Genomic DNA, 19,118 nt, shown 5'->3' with positions numbered 1-19,118 from the left:
TTTAAGAAAGTTAGACTATTGCAATTGATATTTTAAAGGCATTTGATAAAGTCTGGAGTCTTGCTCTCTTATCGAAAATTCGTGCTTTCGGTATCGACGAATCTCTTCTTCGTTGAATTCGAAATTTTCATTTGAACCGTTCAATACAAGTTGTTTTGAACGGATTCAAGTCTGAAACTCATAAAATAAATGCTGGTGTGCCCCAGGGCTCCGAAATTTTTCGAGAAATTTGGTGACATTAACATCATCAACTCGTTTACATCACTTAAACATGGACGAAAAGTTTCTTGTCTCACCCTTTTCTACCGTTATTTTAATGGACTATGGAATGTTCATCAGTTTACCTTTGAGCCCAACTTCGACGGTACTATGAAGTACAGAGATTCATCTTTTAGCCGCACTTCGTGAATGTGGAATGCCTTGCCACCTCCTATCCAACCCTTCACTCTTTTCCTAATGTTCACACTGTGTCTTTGGCATATTCAAGGTATACAAAACCCTTTTAGTGTTCGCTAATTATACAACCAAAAATTGAACTTAAAAGATTTTTTTAACATCAAAACACAAACTTTTGAAAATTTCAAAATACATTATTTAATTCCTAAAACAATGGACTTAATAATTCATATATTTACAAAATTTACAATGTTTTTCCAAAAAAATAATAAAATAAAATAATATTAACACACACTTTATACAATAATAATAAATAATGTTTCAAAAGAGAATTTCTCTTCTCCTAATTTATCATGGCGTTTTTCTCTTCAGCAATACTTCTGGAAAATCTATTGTAATGATATCCAGTCGGGGGCAAATTGTCAAGAAATGACCTTTCTGCTGGTTGTCTGGTCAACTTTGTAGCTAAAGCTTCACTTGGGTTCAGTGCAGTGAATGGGTTTCTTGATGATTTCGGGAACAAACTAACCGACTCATATCCAAAGGGACTTAAATTGGGACTGGTGAAGAAATTACCACTGCTCACAGTTGAAGCAAATGAAGATACTGGCCGTTTGTCAATGGTATTGGTCGAATAATAGGCGTAGTTTGAGGGTTTCGTTGCTGGAATCAGAGGTGTTGGACTTGATCGGCCAATATTAATGCGAAGAATACGATTGTTGTACTCATTACGATTTAGATTCTTCAAGAAGAAACGCTGGAATTTCGAAGATACCATATACAAAACACCAGATTCAGTTAGTGGTGTGGCCAGATCGGCTACAAATTGAAGTCGTTGTTGATCTGTTGCAAGAGTTCTGGAGAAGAGATTTTATGAATACATGGATTAAGGAAAAATTCTTAAGACTTACTGTTGACGCCCTGTTGATGGGTTCCATGATGCAACAGCTGTTTCGGTGAGAGGACTAAACAAAAGACTTCCATCGATTGGAGACACAGCTAAGGTAATGCCTTGCGAAGACTTCTTACCAACAAGCTTCACAGGCAAAAGTTGGTTAAGGGCTATCGGTCCCGATCGAAGGACTTCACGGGTTACAGAAAAGACTCTACAAAACATGTTTCTTAGTTTTGGATTTATTTTATTTCTACGAGTTAATACCTGTCAGTAGCCAAGGGCTGATAGTAAATGATTCCAGATTTTTGATCAAAGGTCAAACCCACAACACCATCCATCAATACAAAACGGTCTCCGAGAATCTCCGATTGAGCAAAATCCGGATCAGGGTACATAGAAGGATGGGAAACTCTCCAAGTGACATCTTGCTTACTGTCATATACAACGATGGCTGAAAAAGGTGACTTTTTGTGGTTTAATGATAACAAAAATTAAGATTTGAACTTACCAGGTTCAACAGTATCCGAAATGTAGACGAAGACATCGTCACAGTTGCCTGGCTTGGATGTTGTTTCATCCACAATTAAGTTGGTAAACAATGACTCGCCTCTAAGCACTTGCCGTGGGAAGTCAATTCTGCAATGAAGTCACAACATATAAGACCCCACATACAATCAACTGATGACCAATTTTCCAAACCTTCTAACAACTCTATTCGTGTTAAGATCAAAGACCAAGATCTTCGGTGGACAAGTGACTTCGTAGTCCTCCAAAGACCGTGATATACCAGCATCCAAGGCCCACAGCCGGTTGCACGAGTCAATTTTCATCCTATACACCGATATCAGCTTCAAGTCACTGCAATTAAAGTCTTGTCGACCGGCTACTGCGTACGACCAATCTGGAAAAACCTACAACAAAAAAAAAGCCATATCAAATGAGGGTGTGTCATTTCCAAAAACTCGACTTCACATCGTAGGAAAATCTCTACCAATGCGAGATTGACATATACCTCCAAAACTGGATTATCACCAGCTCCAACCTTCGGTATACTGCTAACAGCTGCAGTAACACCTCGAAATAATTGCGGCGTAGCAACGAAAATCCTATCATAACCCACAGCTAGACCTGTAATTAATATGTTTTCCGGGCTGTAAAAGTTTTGATCGGTTGTTGGCGATTTCGGGGGGAAATTGTACGAAATAAGCTTCCATTGGGTGATTGTTTCCAGTGAGCTTGTGTCTAGTATTCCGCTGACCAAGTTCAAGACCATCAGCACTAGATAGACCAGAGTTTCCAGATGCCATACTCGTACCATTCTTCTGCGGTTTCGAATTACAACTTTATCTTTAAAAAAACCTGTGAATGAAACGAAGAGGAGAGAAAAAGAGGAATATAAGTTAATTGAATTGACTTAAAGCCGGTAGATTTGTTATATGGCTAAAAAGAAGACAGACAGGCGGCGCGGCGCTTATGGTTGGCGAGGCGGCTTGTATAGCTTCGCATTGCGTTGCCAGTGAAGCTCAAAGGCGGTAAGATACGTTTACATTGAGATGAAATTGCGCGAGTTGATAGCGCGTGCCAAAACGTATAAAACTGCCACCGGCTGCGGTGCGGTTTTACGACGAGAAGCGACCATAAAAGAGAGAAACCACTTTGATTGCCTGATGGCTAGATGGAAACGTAAGTGTAATATTCAGAGCTTAAGAAAAGCCAAGCCAAGTCAAGCCAAGAAAGCACACTTGTGGTAAGATGATGTTGGGCTGGAGGTTTCAGTGAATGAGCCATCATCATCATCGTCGTCGTCATATTCATGGCGCAATGTTCGAGTTATTTAATGTGTTAATGCGGTTTGATTGATATGTCGGAGCGGTACGTATGTAAGTAAGTATGAAAAAATTGTAATATCAAGAAATCTCTACAAGATGTGAATTCTTTTTAAAGCCTATAAGCCAACTTATGCATTTCAAGCAAATGAATGGAATTTTACTTGTAATTTAGTTCGTAATAAGTCTACAATAATTCCACTATTTCAGCTACGGAAATTATTACGTTACGTCAGTTTGACGTTTTTGTTTTTGTATGTGACTTTTTGACAGATTGTTTTGTAGGAGTGACAGAAACTGGAGTAACTTTTTGATGGTTAATTGTTGGGATGTGTCAAAATAGAAATTGTCAGTTAAAGTGAAAGGTTGTTTATTAAGTGGTTACAATTTATTCAATGCAGGTTGTACTCGTTTAATTGTGACTTTCACATGCATTTTTAAGTGAGTGTCAGACTTAGCAATGATAGTTGTAATTATTTGCATGTTTGGCCTTGAGAATAGAGTAATATACTGCAGTTATGGAGGTTTATCGTATAGTTCAGTGGCCTTTTTATTGACAGAATCCATTTAAATTTGCATTTTCCAATAACAAAGTGCTTTGATTTTCTATTTATTATGTTTAACGTTTATAAATTTGATATCTTAAATCAGTAAAACATTTTTTTTAAACAAATGTTCTAGTATCATGTAGTAGCTCGATTAAAATTGAAGATAATATGTTGTATAAAGTCACTGTTTTCCAAAATGGTACAAATAAAAATTGTCGAAAAAAAGAGGATATGACAAATTCTAAGACTTAAGCTTTTATTACATATAATAGTTTATAAAAATGAGGCGGGAAAAGCAGATTAACCTCGGATTGGGAAATAAGAAGCTCTTTCATAAAAAATTGCGAAAATTTCTATTCCTGAGTACCTTCATTTTTACACATCCAATGATGTTAACGCTTTTCCTAAAATGTTCATGGTGGACTCATTCTTCTATCTTGAGTTCACGAACAGATGAACTAGTCTTTTACCTATAAATTATGTATTATAATATCCGAGTCTCATTGAATATTGGTCATTTATTGTATTTTTTTAATGTTGCTTGATGCGCTCGTCTTGCTTTTGATATCAACTCGAATGAAAGAAATAAAGTTGATTGAAATGTCAAAAATTAAACAAAAACCTTGGTTGCAATATTTTAGCTTAACCAATTTTTTCGTATTCACAGACATCATCGAATATTAAACAGAAGAAATAAGTTACAGCTTGATATAAATAAAGTATTTTCGATACAACTGTGAAAAGAAGGCAGCTTTTGCTTGCTAGCTTAAACATATGTTTACGAGTAATGATAACATAATTTTATTGTCAACACTTACTTTTACTAAAAAAAAATACTCTTTAAACTTTAATATCTGTGTGGTTATTTTTAATGTCTGGTTCTCATGAATAATAAAACATTCTAGCAAACTCTCATAAACCTTAATTTTTTAAAGAAAATCTACGTTTCTCACAAATCATTCAAAAACGCACAAAAAAGATGTAAAGGCTTAATCTTTTCAAATTCATTTGTATTACTTCAATCTTAAACCTATCTTAAAGTTAAACAAAAATTCATAAAACTAGCTTAGTCAACCATAACTTGCAAACTAACTTACTGGTCTCATGCGGACACTCTAAGTTAAACTATAAAACTTAATTCTGATGCCTTCGGCCCTAAGATCTATTGAACTTTAATTCCATTTTGTTTAATTTTGTTTTCATTAGACAATTTAGAAAAAACTAATATCAATATCCTTCATTATTTTTACTTAAAAACTACTTTAAATAAAGTCCTTAATATAGAACAACCAAAGCAGCAAATCTATCTATCTACCGATTTTTGTTTTTCAGATTTTGTTGTCTTTTTATTCTTTTTTTATTCCATGTTACTGTTTATTTTTTTTTTACTTAAAACTAAACCCTTAAACTAAAAAACAAGTATGTAAGCCGGCCAAGGCTTCAAACCCCATCCCGACTACCCACTATCAAGTGCCGATTGAAGCCATCAAAACTGGTTCTCCTGCTTCACCCTATCAGATCAGTTCGGTCCCGTTCGGACACAGCCCTACTGAACCAAATATAAGTACTGATCTAACCAGATACCGAGGTACTTAACCACATTTTCGCTCGCTAATGGCTGCCCGTGAATATCAACGATGGCCGTCTTGTGCCAATTCTTGCACGTATCCCTCCTAGCCCTAGCCAACGGAGTCCGAAACAGAATTGTCTCCGACTTCTGGACATTTATTTTCAGTTTTCCGTCGTCCCAATATCGCTGAATCTTGTCGAAATCAAGCTGCAAGAGAATTCTAATAACCTCAACCTTTCGGGCCGTTCTGTACGCAATTAGATCGTCGGCGTTAGCAATTGCCTTTGTAAGACTACCTACCCTAGAATTCACCGCTACTTTTGAAGACCATTTTTAATTATTGTTGTTTTGATTTATTTCATTGGGTATCAGAAACGAGATTAGACGCAGCATGAATTGTGTCATGACCCACCTTGAACCCGAACTCTTTATCCGGAATTATTTTGTTGTCCACAACCCACCTAGTCAGAGCCCTATTGATGATCTTTTCGAAAACTTTGCTGATGCTCGGAAGAATACTTATCGACCGAAGATTTGACGGGTTGGAGTTGTCCTTAACCTTTTTCGGGAAAGGATGAACCACAGCGGTCTTCCAATGCACTGGATAATATGCATTATTCAGTGCATTATTGAAGAGTGTGGTGTAAATGTCAAATGCCTCCATCGGTAAATTTCTTAGTTCAAAGTTGGATATACCATCGACACCTGCTGACTTTTTGTTTTTTATTGAATTGAAAATGAGCTGAAGCTCAACCTTCGTCACTAACAACGGACTTGCTCCCGTTTGCTCGGCGATTATGGCATTTGCCAAGGAATCGTCATCGAACCGCATAAAGCCACAGTTCTCAGATCGCCATTGTATCATTTTGAAGATAAAGTGATTAAGTAGTTCTCTGTATTCCAGGTCGTGGTTGGGGCGAATGCTAACATTCACCTTGTACACTTGCTGGAAAGCGGATCTCATCACCTCCACTTTTTCCTTGGGATCTTCAATTATGTAAAAGTCATCGTCAAAGATGGCTTCTTCTGGATTTATTTGGGCTGCCTGAGTACATTTCTGTTCTCTTCAGTTCCTTGGAGTTTTAGACACGGAAGATCACTATCGGTCTTTTTCCTGAATATCTTGTTGATTTTAGGGAATTTGCTTGGATCACTGGAATTAAATAACCTGATCTTGCAGTCCCAGTAATTGGTTATTAATAACCTGTAGTTCGCCTTAATCAACAGATTTACATTATTGACGACTTCAGTGTCTTAACCTCCAAGTCGTGTATGCCACTCTTATTTCTTCATGGTGCGTCAATAGTAGCGTTTCTGTATGCGTCCATTTGGTCCCATTCTTTGTACTTTGGTATTGTCCGTTCTATCGTTCGTTTTATTGTTTCGTCCATCTGTTGTGAATATTGGTCAATTTCTGTATTTGTGAAGTTTCTGTTTGGTTGGTGGGGCTATGTCACTCGAACGAAGTTCTTTCGATAAGGCAATGGTGAAACGAGGCCAACGCATCTTACTGTAGTTGTAAGAGTGCATTGCAACGTATTCCTCCAACTCCATGCGTTCGTTCGGAATCTGCATTGCGGCAGCCAGTCCGCAGTGATCACTGTCGTACTCTACTGTCTGTAAGCAGTTTCGAGGGTGATTACCCACTTTGTCTGTAACTGTCAGTCTGGTGTCGTAAAGCAAAAGATCCAGAAAGGAGCCGCTTCTTGGATACGATGTCTTTTTAGTAGCCAGACAATCCAATGCACTAACCATCATGCCACGGGTACAACGGGGTAGGTAAGTAGCCAGATTATACATATGTATAATATATTTGGTATATAAGGGAGAGAGCTTTTAAAAGGTGGTTACGGTGCACATTGGTTTCGAATTTCTGAATATTGGAATGATTGGGAAAGAAAGAGTGTGGTAAAGCATTTCACATTCATGTAGTACGGCAAAATGAAGAATCTCTGTAATTGACAGAAGGACGGAAGGTGGGCTTTATTGTTTACTGATGAGCATTCCTAGAAGCCCGAGTACTACGGTTGAACTGGTTAAAAGGAGGAATGCAAATTGTTTTTTCTTAAGGGCATAAACCGTTAAAATACCGATGAAAATTGGTGACACAAGAAACTGTGTGACGAAGTTCAAGCGACGTAAATGAACCAAATGATAAAAATATCACTAATCAATTTAAATGCGTTCAATAATGTCTAAAAGGCTGAAATAAATTGCTAAAACACCAGCCACGCTTTGGACGTATATGGGTCTTGTAAGTAACAGCCAGATCAGAGGTCTTGTGATCGTTTCACAAGAGGTGTTTGTTGGTAATATAAATATACCGAGAATGTCAAGGTTTTCAGTCTCCTTGATGCAAATTCGACTCATGGATATTGGCAAAGGTGGTAAATTATTTGTTAAGGACAGTAAAAACTATTGAGTTTTAGACGCAATAAATACCTCTTGATTTTTATTACCGGTTTAAAAATGCTGTCTAGGTCATAATTCAATTAGCTTATCATATATTGCCATTAAGGTCCACATTTAAAGAGAAGGGTTGTGAATCTAAAAACGAATGTGAAAAATTGAGGGTACTTTGGTCAGCTTAACAATGTAATGGATTAGGATTTGCAGATATTAGATCATTTATATAATAAATATTACTTTCTACAACGATGTAAAGAGTTTCTCCACTGTTCTGTGTGATGAACCATGGAGCTAATGCTACAAAAGCCGTACTGCAGGTCATTAGCAATCTTTTGATCTACGAGATATTTCTTGAGCTAATTTTTCGGCGTTTTCATGACCTTGGAAAGAAGAGGCGTAAATGCAATCGATCGATAGTTGTAGTGTGAAGAGGATTCGCCTTTTTTGGAAATGTGCTGGACAAATGAAAGAGCTTATGTAGTGGTTTTGTCAGCGTTGAATACCATCTCTTCAGAAAAATAGCGGTATAGATGAGAATCAGCGGAATTAAATATGTTGTTGTGACTTAATTTACCACAGTATTAATAAATAAATTTGGTGATGCACCAGTCCGTTAAGAACTAGCGCCTAGTGACTTACAACTTTAAATCATTACTGTGTGCGTGTAATGTTGTCAGGGATAGAGGAGACCTACAGTTTTAAGCTGAATCCGAACGGTTAGTTTGAGACAGTACTTTTCGTGATAATAATTTCTCTAGGAGGATTGGTCAACACTTTAGATGGCACAGCAGGAACTGAAGCCAAGATCCCTGGCATCACAATCCTATGTGCTAACCATAACGACACGGGTATTACCTCGCCACAGTATAAGTGCTTAAAAAGATTGGTACCATTGAATCACTTACTTGCTCACGTACGGGTTGAGTAATAGCAATCATTGGCAGCGTTGAATTATCGGCGAACTGTCGAGCCAAGAGATTGGCTTTCATTGTTATTTTCATTGACAACGTGCGTAGAATTCCAAGAAGAGGAAGAATTCCTCACGTTTTTTACGAATGACCAAAAATGTTCACTACCATTGGAACATTGTAGTATTTTTTGTCGTAATTTGTATTCATTCAAACTGTTGGCCCGTCGAAAATGGGCGTCTTAGACCTTCTTAACTTTCTTAGACTTAGACCGGGTTTCCTGAGTAGGGTTGACCTTACAACAACTTAAACTTACTTGTTTAGCCCTAATAGCTTATTTGCAGCACAAATGAAACCATGCGTTAATTAGAACTTTTAAGTTTCAGACGAATATAGGCTTTGTAAATTATAGCCCAGATCAGATGGGGTACAAAACTTCTTGCATCGTCGCAGGAAACCTAAATATTTTTTTGGCGATGTCAAATAATGTGATCACTCCACAAGAGATGGTTTGTTATGCATAAGAGTTCCCATTCCCAAGATAATCAAACTGGTGATCATATTAGCGCTAGCAATAACGTTACTTTCGAAGAATAATAGTGACCATTGAAAGATTATGAAATAATTGTTTCTTCAATTTTTAAATTAATTTTATTTTCAATGAATGTAAACATAACATTTTCTTCGACTAATACGATCAATAAAAAGAATCTGATGCTTTCTTTTTAGCAAGTTTGCGATAAACGAAGAATTACGTACATGATAGGATGCATGTGTTATTACTTTATGAATGGCAATGCTTTTAAAACCAGAAAAGATCCAAGCACTCTAAATACAGTCATTTTCAAACATTAACAAGATGAAGAAAAATTTAAATTGCGAATAAGTATCCCTCAGCAAACATATTTCTGCAACATAGTTGGAAATTATTAAATAGTAGCACGCAAATCAGTGAAAGTAGATTCGAGCAAAGATTTAAAAAGTTGAATGCAACAATTTATCTAATGAACGAGGTTCCCCTTTCCACTTTCAAACTAAATGACGCGTGTTTTCAAAGTAAGCCAATCAAAATTTATTATCTGACAGATTTTTTAATGATGATGACGGAACATTGAACTTGATACTTGATGGGAGGTAATTGATCAATATCTATTTTATTCATGGAACATTAAACATAGCAATTTAATTGAGGATTGGTCTTCGTTATTTGAAGTCCTGGATTTATGTGAGAAAAAAGTTTAAATTCGACAAAATTGGTTCATGTCTTTTTTCGGGCATGTGTACATAAAGTATTTGGAATCAGAATGTGATCAAAATACTCGTTTCTGCATTAAAACCCAATTAAAAACCTTGAACACCAATCTTAAATTGAAAAAGTGAATAAAACACTTTAATTTACGGCATACTCTGTCTGTAATAAATATTTTTGGCAACAAAAAATGCAACTTTTCCGGTTTTAAGCTTCAGGTTTAGTGGTTTTTTGTTTTGGGTTGAATTGTTTTCTTATTTAAGTTGACCACTGACCTGAACGCCAACAGCTGCAGCATTGTTATTTTTATATTTTGTTAATTGGAACGTATTTTAAATTTAATTGCAGCTTAAGCTTTGGTGGGTTCCGAGTCTTAAAATTGAATTTAATACGGAGTAACACAATGAAGTTACGCCCAGTTGAATGATTCTCGTTGAACATCAGACGAGAGCGTGCATTTTTATTTTTGCAGAAATAATTGAGGAAAACAATAATAATAATATTAATTTAGATATTATGGGAGTGTCGAATATAATTGTAGGAGATCCATTCACCAAAGTGACATGCTTAGGGTAAACAATGAAATTATTTAGCTTTTAAGACAATATTTACATTTTGTCAAGGCTATGATGGCTTAATAAAGGATGTATGTAGCTTCCGGATGTAGGAGTAAGAAGGTAATGTTCATGTATTTCAAATAGTTTAGCCAAATGTACACAAAATTAATATTGTTTATAAATACGGTGTTTAAGTTATTTCAGTAGTGTTTTGTCAATACAAAATGTTCCTAAAATTAAAAATGATGACTAAAGTTTACCTACAGTAATAGATAGAATAAAATAATTTTGAAGACGAAACTCACTGCAGAAGTGTTTTGTTGGGATCCTAGTATTTCGTTTTATTTTAATCATTTCTGTGCCTGATCATTTTCCTATAACAACATATGCTCTTTTGGAGCCTTCCGAATCTAAATTGGGAACAAATTCATGACTGCAGCTTCTAAGTTCCAATAAGCGCGTGCAGCGGCAAATTGCGGCTAAAGAGTGAATCTCCAAACTTAACAGTAAATCCAGAGCTGGGCTTAAGGGTAAAATGATGATACTTTCTAGATGTACCGGTATTACGGTTGAATTGTTTGAGGGATTGAACACTATTTCACTGGCTTTTTCACTAAAGCATTGTTGGTGAAAATATCGATAAAACGGTGATAGGCATGAAACCTTGCGGAGGTGTTCAAAGAAGAAATGTCTCAGCAAAAGAACGATCACCTTTTATTTTCAAAATTTAATTTTTCAATTCTATCCAAAAGACTTAAGTACTTTTTTGGGTGTACCAGACCAAATATAAAAATTATGCTCGATTTTTGAACGAATAAAAGCTTTGTAAATAATTATAGGTAGATCAGAAGGTATACAAAACTTCTTGCACTGTCGCAGAAAAACCTAAACACTTAGCAGCATTTTTGGATATATACAATATATGATTTTTCCACAACAATTGGTGATGTACATACTTAGAACTGAAAGTAGCACCAGTGGATGGTGGCATATGGGGGATGGTTACGCATTTGCGACAGAAGTCAACATTAAGTTTTCGAAGCATTAAATTCTACACCGTTTTGGATTCCCCATTGGTAAATGCTGTCAAGGTCGGAATTTTTATGAGCGTATCATACGCTGTCGTTGGTAGTCCACATCCCAAGAACAAGGATGAGAATCCAAAAACAAATATGAAAAGCTGATGTTACTGTCATCAACGAAAAAATGTAGTGGGTAAGAATTTTCAGACAAAAGATCATTTATAAACATAATGTTGAGAAACGAAGCTGATATTATTTCTATTCATACATATATACATAATATGTCTTATTTATTAATGTTTAAATCATTATATAATTTAATTTAATTTTTATTTTGTTTAAATTGCCAAACATTTTGTAATTGCCCTATGCTCTATCTACTGTATTGGTTTTGGTATGACGGAAGCTGTTTATGATATATTTTTTGTTGTTAACATATTTTTTGTAAACATATTACATACCTACATAATCTATGCATTGCTTGCTAAGACCGTTGCATTTAAGAAAAAGAATAAACCGCAATGGTACATAGGTAATACCTTTGATATTGGTATCGTGTGCAAAATACTGGTTTTAGCAAGTGATGCATATGGGTTGGCTTCAATTTAAAGATGATAGAATCTTTCTCTTTTCTAGCAACCACCAAACCAGCCAGTCGCAAAATTAATTGTTCTTCTTGATTTGTTTGCAATGATTTAAATTTTGGAAATTAAATAATTTATAACGTTTCTTGATTTTTGGCGTTTTCCTAATTTAAATTTAAATTCTTAAACAAAATTGGTCCTTCGTTCCTGGATATTTGGAATCGGCTTTTCGTTTTTTTTTGGTTGGTGGTTCTTAGACCTGGGATTCCTATACACAGATAAGTATATCGCAGAAATCTGATTTTTGCCTGGTGCTCCACTGCGCTTTCATGGATGATTTTTTTTGGGGGGCTCGATTTGCTGCTGCTGTTATCTGTTGATTACTGTTGCTGGAACCATAATAAGAGAATTTTGTGCATTGTGAGCTGTTAGACTTTTGTTTGTTAGAAACGCATAAGAAAAGGTATTTCTAAATGCCAAAATGGAGGTTTTAAAACAAGCTCGTGGACATTACAAAGGCTCCATTACTAGAGTATATACATACGCGCAAGAAATTCCTGAAAGTGCCAATAGTTTAGAATTGAATGTGCGTTTGGAAAGGTTAGAGAAGGCCTTTAAAGACATTTGTAGTTCTCAATCGGCTCTTTTTGAATTTCATGCTGAAGAGGGTTACGTTGATCCAGAACCTGAGTTTGAGATTTTAGAATCGAAATATATAGTAGCCAAGTGTGCTCTGTTAAAACGTTTAAAAGACATTACTTCAGTGGAAAGCAATGGGGAAACGAACGTTTCGTTGAAGGAATTAGTTTCTTCCCAAGCCGAATTGGTAGATCGGTTAGGCCAGTTAGATAAAAACCCTACTAATATAAAGCTGCAACCTATGCACATTACACCGTTTTCCGGGGATTATCGGGAATGGCCAGGTTTTCGCGATGTGTTCTTGCAAACGGTGGACTGCAACACAAAACTTTCGAGTGCCCAAAAGTTTAGGTACTTGAAGTCGGTTTTGCGCGAGGACGCTTTTAATCTTTTGAACGGTGTTAGCATTTCGGATTCCAATTACCAGCTAGCTTGGGAGAAATTAGAAAATCGTTATGATAAACCACTTTTTATAATAAATTGTCTTATCGAACAATTCTTAAAATTGCCAAACGTCGGGTCGTGTGATGGCTCTCAATTGCGTAAGCTAGTGGATAAAGCTGATGAAGTTATTCGTGGTCTTGAAGCGGTTAAGTCGGAAGGTAGGGATCCGTGGCTTGTTTATTTATTGATAAATAAAACAGACTCTGAAACTAAAAAAGCTTGGGCTTTAGAAAACAAAATGTCGGAAGAGTCGACGATTAAAGACCTTCTTGATTTTCTAGAAAAGCGTTCTAATGCCTTAGAAGCTAGCGATCCGAAAACTTCTCGGGTCAAGAACTCTCGTACGTCAAATTCTTCGAATATAAAAAGCCTCGCCGTAGTAAATACCTCATGTCCAAAATGTAAAGGTGAACATTATCTTCCACAATGTCCAGATTTTATTTCAATGTCGGTTAGTTCCCGTCGTAATTTCGCTCGAGATCAACGATTATGCTATAACTGCCTCGGTACTAAACATTCGTCGAATCGATGTCGATCGAAAGCACGTTGTACGTCATGCAATTCTCGACACCATAGCTTGGTGCACTTAGATAACCCAAGCACAGCTAATGCCGTTGATCCTACGCAAGGCTCAGCTTCCGTCGTAAGCAACCATATGCAAAATGGTTCGCGTTCTTCGGTTATATTACCAACCGCTGTTGTAAAAGTGTATGACGTTTCTGGAAAGACTCATCTCGTTCGCGTTTTGTTGGATAGTGGTTCTCAGGTTTCGTTCGTAACTGATAGTTTGGTGAAAAGACTTGGTCTACGTCGTTCTCATGCTCGTTTACCAATATCCGGGATTTCGTCTGTTGAAGCTGGTGTGACTCAAGGTGCTGCTGAGTTAAAATTAAAATCCCGCATTAACTCACATACTATGCAAGTTGAGGCATATATTCTCAACCAAATAACTTCCCAAACGCCATCGCTTTCGTTGGAAGCCAGCAATTTCACTTTTCTTGACGATCTTTTGCTAGCGGACGTAGGATTCAAAAACCCAGGTCCCATTGATGTTTTGTTGGGGGCTGACAAGGCTTGGAGTATTCTGCTAAGTGATCATCGTTCAGATCCAGAAGGAAAGGTGGTTGCTCATGAGACATTGTTTGGATGGGTTGTAACGGGTTGTTTGCCAGGAAATTCGTTAATTTCATTGCACGCAGGTGTTGACCTTGATGTTATTTTGAAATCCTTTTGGGAAATTGAAGAGGTACCTCTAGGAGGTTCTTCCTTTAGAGTAATTGAAGATGAGGTAGATGAAAACTTTTCAAAAACTCTAACTCGTACACCTGATAATAAGTACATGGTAGAACTTCCTTTTCGACAAAACCATGTTAAGTTTGCTAACTCCATATCTGGAGCTTTGTCTAGACTTCTTGCAATGGAACGCCGGTTTTCGCGTGATAAAGACCTACAAGTGGAATACTGCAAGTTCATGCAGACTTATTTGAATCTGGGACACATGGAGCGTATCCCTGATGAGAAAATAGAACCTACGTCGGGAAGTGTTTTCTATTTGCCACATCACGCTGTGATCACAAACAAAATTCGTGTTGTTTTTGATGGGTCTCATAAAGATACCAAAAACTGTTCTCTTAATGAAATGCTTCATATAGGAACTCCTCTTCAACGAAATTTGGTTAACGTTTGTATTCGTTTTCGTCTTCACCGTTTCGTATTTTGTGCTGACATTGTTAAAATGTTTCGGCAAATTTGGGTGCATCCAAAGCATCGGGATTTTCAGAGGATAGTTTGGAGAGAATCCCCTGATAGTCCAATATCGCATTTTCGTTTGGCTACGGTAACATATGGTACTTCACCTGCTCCATATTTGTCCATGAAAGTTCTCCGTCAAATAGCGTTTGATTACAAACACCAGTTTCCCTTAGCATCACATGCAGTTTTGCATGACATGTATGTTGATGACCTAATGACGGGGGCTGATTCGCTGTCGGAGACTTTGGAGCTGAAGAAGCAGATCGTAGAGATGTTGTCATGTGGAGGTCTTGAGCTCAGCAAGTGGAGCTCTAATTGTTGGGAAATATTGCGTGACATCGACTGTAAAGAAGCTGTTTCACTGGATTTGGATAGTTCTTCTGAGTGTACCAAGGTTCTCGGTTTGGTTTGGAACCCGTATCATGACACCTTTACGTACAAAATTAGTTTACCCGAACACTTTGTGCCTACAAAACGGAAACTACTTTCAGAGGTTGCAAAGGTTTTTGATCCTTTGGGGTTTTTGGCTCCTTCCACTATTTTGTTGAAAATACTGTTTCAGGAGCTGTGGACCGCCAAGACGAAAATTGATTGGGATGATCCTTTGCCCTTCGAAATCGCAGAAAAATGGAAGCTATATCGGGAGAATTTGACCTATTTTGAAAACTTTAGGATTTTTCGAAGGTTTACCCAAAATTCTAAAAGCTTGGAGTTAATAGGTTTTTCGGATGCTTCAGAAAAGGCTTATTCTGCAGTGGTTTACTGTCGTAGTTGTTCGGAAGATGGTGTTGAAGTGAAGTTAGTCGCCGCCAAGACTCGAGTTGCTCCAGTAAAGCAGTTGTCTATTCCACGCCTGGAACTTTGTGGGAGTCTCCTTTTGTGTCGTTTAATAGAACTTATTCGGTCGTCATTAGATGTGAAACCAGTTAGAGTATCTGCGTTCTGTGACTCTCAAATTGTTTTGTCATGGCTTTCATCCTCGCCACGAAAATGGAGTACGTTTGTAGCGAATCGTACCTCTGAAATATTGTCTTCGTTACCTCGCTCGTCTTGGAGTCATGTCAGTTCATCTGAAAACCCTGCTGATTGTGCTTCGCGGGGTCTCTCGCCTAAGGATTTGATGGAACACAAATTGTGGTGGAACGGGCCAGAATGGCTGGTTCATAGTATTGATGAGTGGCCAAATCATTCTGAAACTGAAATAGAAGATATTCCTGAAGAAAGGAAGAAAGTCCATACAGTTCACGTTTCGGTTGCGGTGGAGCATTTTCTTGACAAAATTTCGCTTAAAATTTCTAGTTGGAGGAAAATTGTGAGAATAGTTTGCTATATTCGTCGCTTCATCTATTTTTGCCGTTTGCCTAAAGGTGATAGAAGGTGTGGATATCTTTCGCTCTCAGAGCTACGCCTTGGTAAAATAATCTGCCTCAAGTGGACTCAAAGAGAGTTTCTTAGAGAAATCAAAACTCTTAAGACTGACCGTTGTGTTGACAAGGCCTCAAAATTGTGTTCGCTTTCGCCTTTTATTGATGTCATCGGTTTATTGCGTGTCGGTGGTAGAATTTCAAATGCTAAAAACGTTCCCTTCGCGATTAGACACCCTATTATCCTGCCTAAAAATCATCCAATAACTCTGTTAATTCTCTTAGATGCTCACAGGAACTTTTTACATATCGGTGTTTCTGGACTTTTTGCACTGATTCGCCAGGAGTTTTGGATCCTCGGAAGCAGAAATCTTATTCGAAAACTAGTTCATGACTGTCAAACGTGTTTTCGTCAACGGAAAATTACTTCAACGCAGCTTATGGGAAATTTACCATCATCTCGCGTAAATCCATCATTTGCTTTCGCCCACACAGGATGTGATTACGCTGGCCCGATAACTCTTCGTTCATCTAGAGGAAGGAAACCAACGTTGTCCAAAGGGTATATTTCATTATTTGTCTGTATGACAACTAAGGCGCTGCACCTTGAATTAGTATCGGACCTGACCACAGACGCCTTTTTGGCTGCCCTAAAAAGATTTATCGCCAGGCGTGGTAGATGCAGCGTTTTGTATTCCGATAATGGTACGAACTTTCAAGGAGCGGCTCGTGTGCTATCAGACATGTATAAACTGGTGCAGTCCCAAAATCACAACAAAAAGGTTGCAGAAATGTTGGCTGGAGAAAGCATCGATTGGAAGTTTATTCCTCCTCACAGCCCTCACTTTGGTGGGCTTTGGGAAGCGGGGGTTAAATTAGTAAAACAACATCTTCGGCGAGTAGTTGGTGATAGTGTCCTTACCTTTGAAGAAATGTGTACCTTGCTAGCCCAAATCGAAGCCCTTTTAAATTCTAGGCCCCTTTGTGCTTCTTCCGATTCAGATCTTGATCCATTAACGCCTGCTCACTTTCTTATAGGTAGACCTTACACGGCGATTCCCGAGCCAAGTTATTTGGAATTACCCATTAATCGATTGGGAAGATGGCAGCTACTACAAAATATGATGCAAGGCTTCTGGCGAAGGTGGCATACCGACTACCTCACATCTTTGCAGCAGCGACCAAAATGGAGAGAAGACCTAAGAGATTTTGAAGTTGGTGACATGGTCATTCTGAAGGAATCTAACATGCCACCATCCCTATGGTCCTTAGGAAGAATAACCGCAGTTCATCCAGGTGAAGATGGACACGTACGGGTGGTTACATTGCGCACCAAACGAGGCACTTTCACGCGCCCTATAACCAAACTTGCCCTCTTGCCATGTCCTGAAATTCCTTCAGCGGGGGCGGCATGTTGAGAAACGAAGCTGATATTATTTCTATTCATACATATATACATAATATGTCTTATTTATTAATGTTTAAATCATTATATAATTTAATTTAATTTTTATTTTGTTTAAATTGCCAAACATTTTGTAATTGCCCTATGCTCTATCTACTGTATTGGTTTTGGTATGACGGAAGCTGTTTATGATATATTTTTTGTTGTTAACATATTTTTTGTAAACATATTACATACCTACATAATCTATGCATTGCTTGCTAAGACCGTTGCATTTAAGAAAAAGAATAAACCGCAATGGTACATAGGTAATACCTTTGATATTGGTATCGTGTGCAAAATACTGGTTTTAGCAAGTGATGCATATGGGTTGGCTTCAATTTAAAGATGATAGAATCTTTCTCTTTTCTAGCAACCACCAAACCAGCCAGTCGCAAAATTAATTGTTCTTCTTGATTTGTTTGCAATGATTTAAATTTTGGAAATTAAATAATTTATAACGTTTCTTGATTTTTGGCGTTTTCCTAATTTAAATTTAAATTCTTAAACACATAAAGAAGAGTGTTGGAGACAAAACGGAGCCCTGGGGTACACCAGCGTTTATTTGAACCCGTATAATACTTCTTGAATTAAATTATTATATAGAAGACTCCAGTTTTCTCCGTTGAAGATTAGCAGGATTTCGTCCAACGACAGTGTATTGCTCTTCGTATTGGGCTAAGTATGGGACAGGAACCCACGAGTTGTTGTACATCTTCCCTTACTCTTAAGTTGTACATAGTGCACTCCACATCTGTTTCATTGATGTATGGCAGGTAATTTAAGTATAGTAGTTCTCCCCTGGTTTTGAAAATGGTAGATATCATATCTAGGTTAAATCTATCATCAAAATAATTCTTCGGACCAAGGTCATGCTGCAATAGTCTGTATGTTGTTCTTGACTAACTTTGTTCCCTTTGGTTCTTAAATTCATTTCGTGTAGACTCTTCTGTTTTTGATATTAGATCTTGTATCTTACTCCTTGAGGGCACCTCCAAAATGGTGCTGTGGACGCTGCTAAGCCTAGCCCATTCATTGAAAAATTGCAGATTTCCCCTTTGGAGATACTTCAGTACTTTGTGAGGTCCCTGGGTTACTTAATTTAAAAAATAGAGCTTTCCTATCTATCGAGTCGAAGGCAGACTTAAAGTCAACGAAGAATGCGTAAAGTTTCTTTCCTCTATCCAGGAAGGACTGCGCAATGCCAGTAAGGGAGAAAATATTGTCCACGGTGGAGTAGTCTTTTCGGAAACCCGCTTTGAACTCATTGAGTAAATCGTTGTCTCGGATCCAGTTCGTCAGTCTCTCCAACATAATCACAGTAAATATTTTTGTCACTGTATTGAGGAACGGGATTCCTCTGTAATTGCTTGGATCTTTTGGGTCACCCTTCTTTAGTAAAGGAATTATTATATTTTTCTTGAATCTTTCCGGTGCCTTTCCAAAATTAAAAATAGAGCTGTAATCCTTTGTAAGCTCTTCTAGAAAAGTTGCAGTTGAATTTAAGAAGA

General features: G+C 37.4%; 2 protein-coding genes across 2 annotated transcripts in view; one reads left to right on the top strand and one right to left on the bottom strand.

Annotated features, from left to right (window-relative positions):
- Window positions 1-569: 569 nt before the first annotated feature.
- The window catches only part of LOC129938652 (major royal jelly protein 1), a 68,605-nt gene continuing 50,056 nt past the window's right edge, over window positions 570-19,118 (bottom strand). Inside the window, exons 2-7 of the mRNA XM_056046324.1 lie at window positions 2,304-2,650; window positions 1,991-2,202; window positions 1,800-1,927; window positions 1,556-1,742; window positions 1,308-1,502; window positions 570-1,253 (exon numbers count right to left, since the gene is read on the bottom strand). Coding sequence (XP_055902299.1) covers window positions 740-1,253; window positions 1,308-1,502; window positions 1,556-1,742; window positions 1,800-1,927; window positions 1,991-2,202; window positions 2,304-2,609 — 1,542 coding nt within the window. The 5' untranslated portion in view covers window positions 2,610-2,650 and the 3' untranslated portion in view covers window positions 570-739. The remainder of the gene's footprint in view (window positions 1,254-1,307; window positions 1,503-1,555; window positions 1,743-1,799; window positions 1,928-1,990; window positions 2,203-2,303; window positions 2,651-19,118) is intronic.
- Window positions 12,446-17,581, top strand: LOC129945741 (uncharacterized). The gene has a single exon (XM_056055675.1). The coding sequence runs from the start codon at window positions 12,446-12,448 to the stop codon at window positions 17,579-17,581; it is 5,136 nt and encodes a 1,711-aa protein (XP_055911650.1).

Source organism: Eupeodes corollae, chromosome 1, assembly GCF_945859685.1.
Source record: "Eupeodes corollae chromosome 1, idEupCoro1.1, whole genome shotgun sequence".
Lineage (NCBI taxonomy): Eukaryota > Metazoa > Arthropoda > Insecta > Diptera > Syrphidae > Eupeodes > Eupeodes corollae.
The sequence above is the reverse complement of the archived record's forward strand: the minus strand, read 5'-3'. Positions and strand labels throughout refer to the sequence as shown.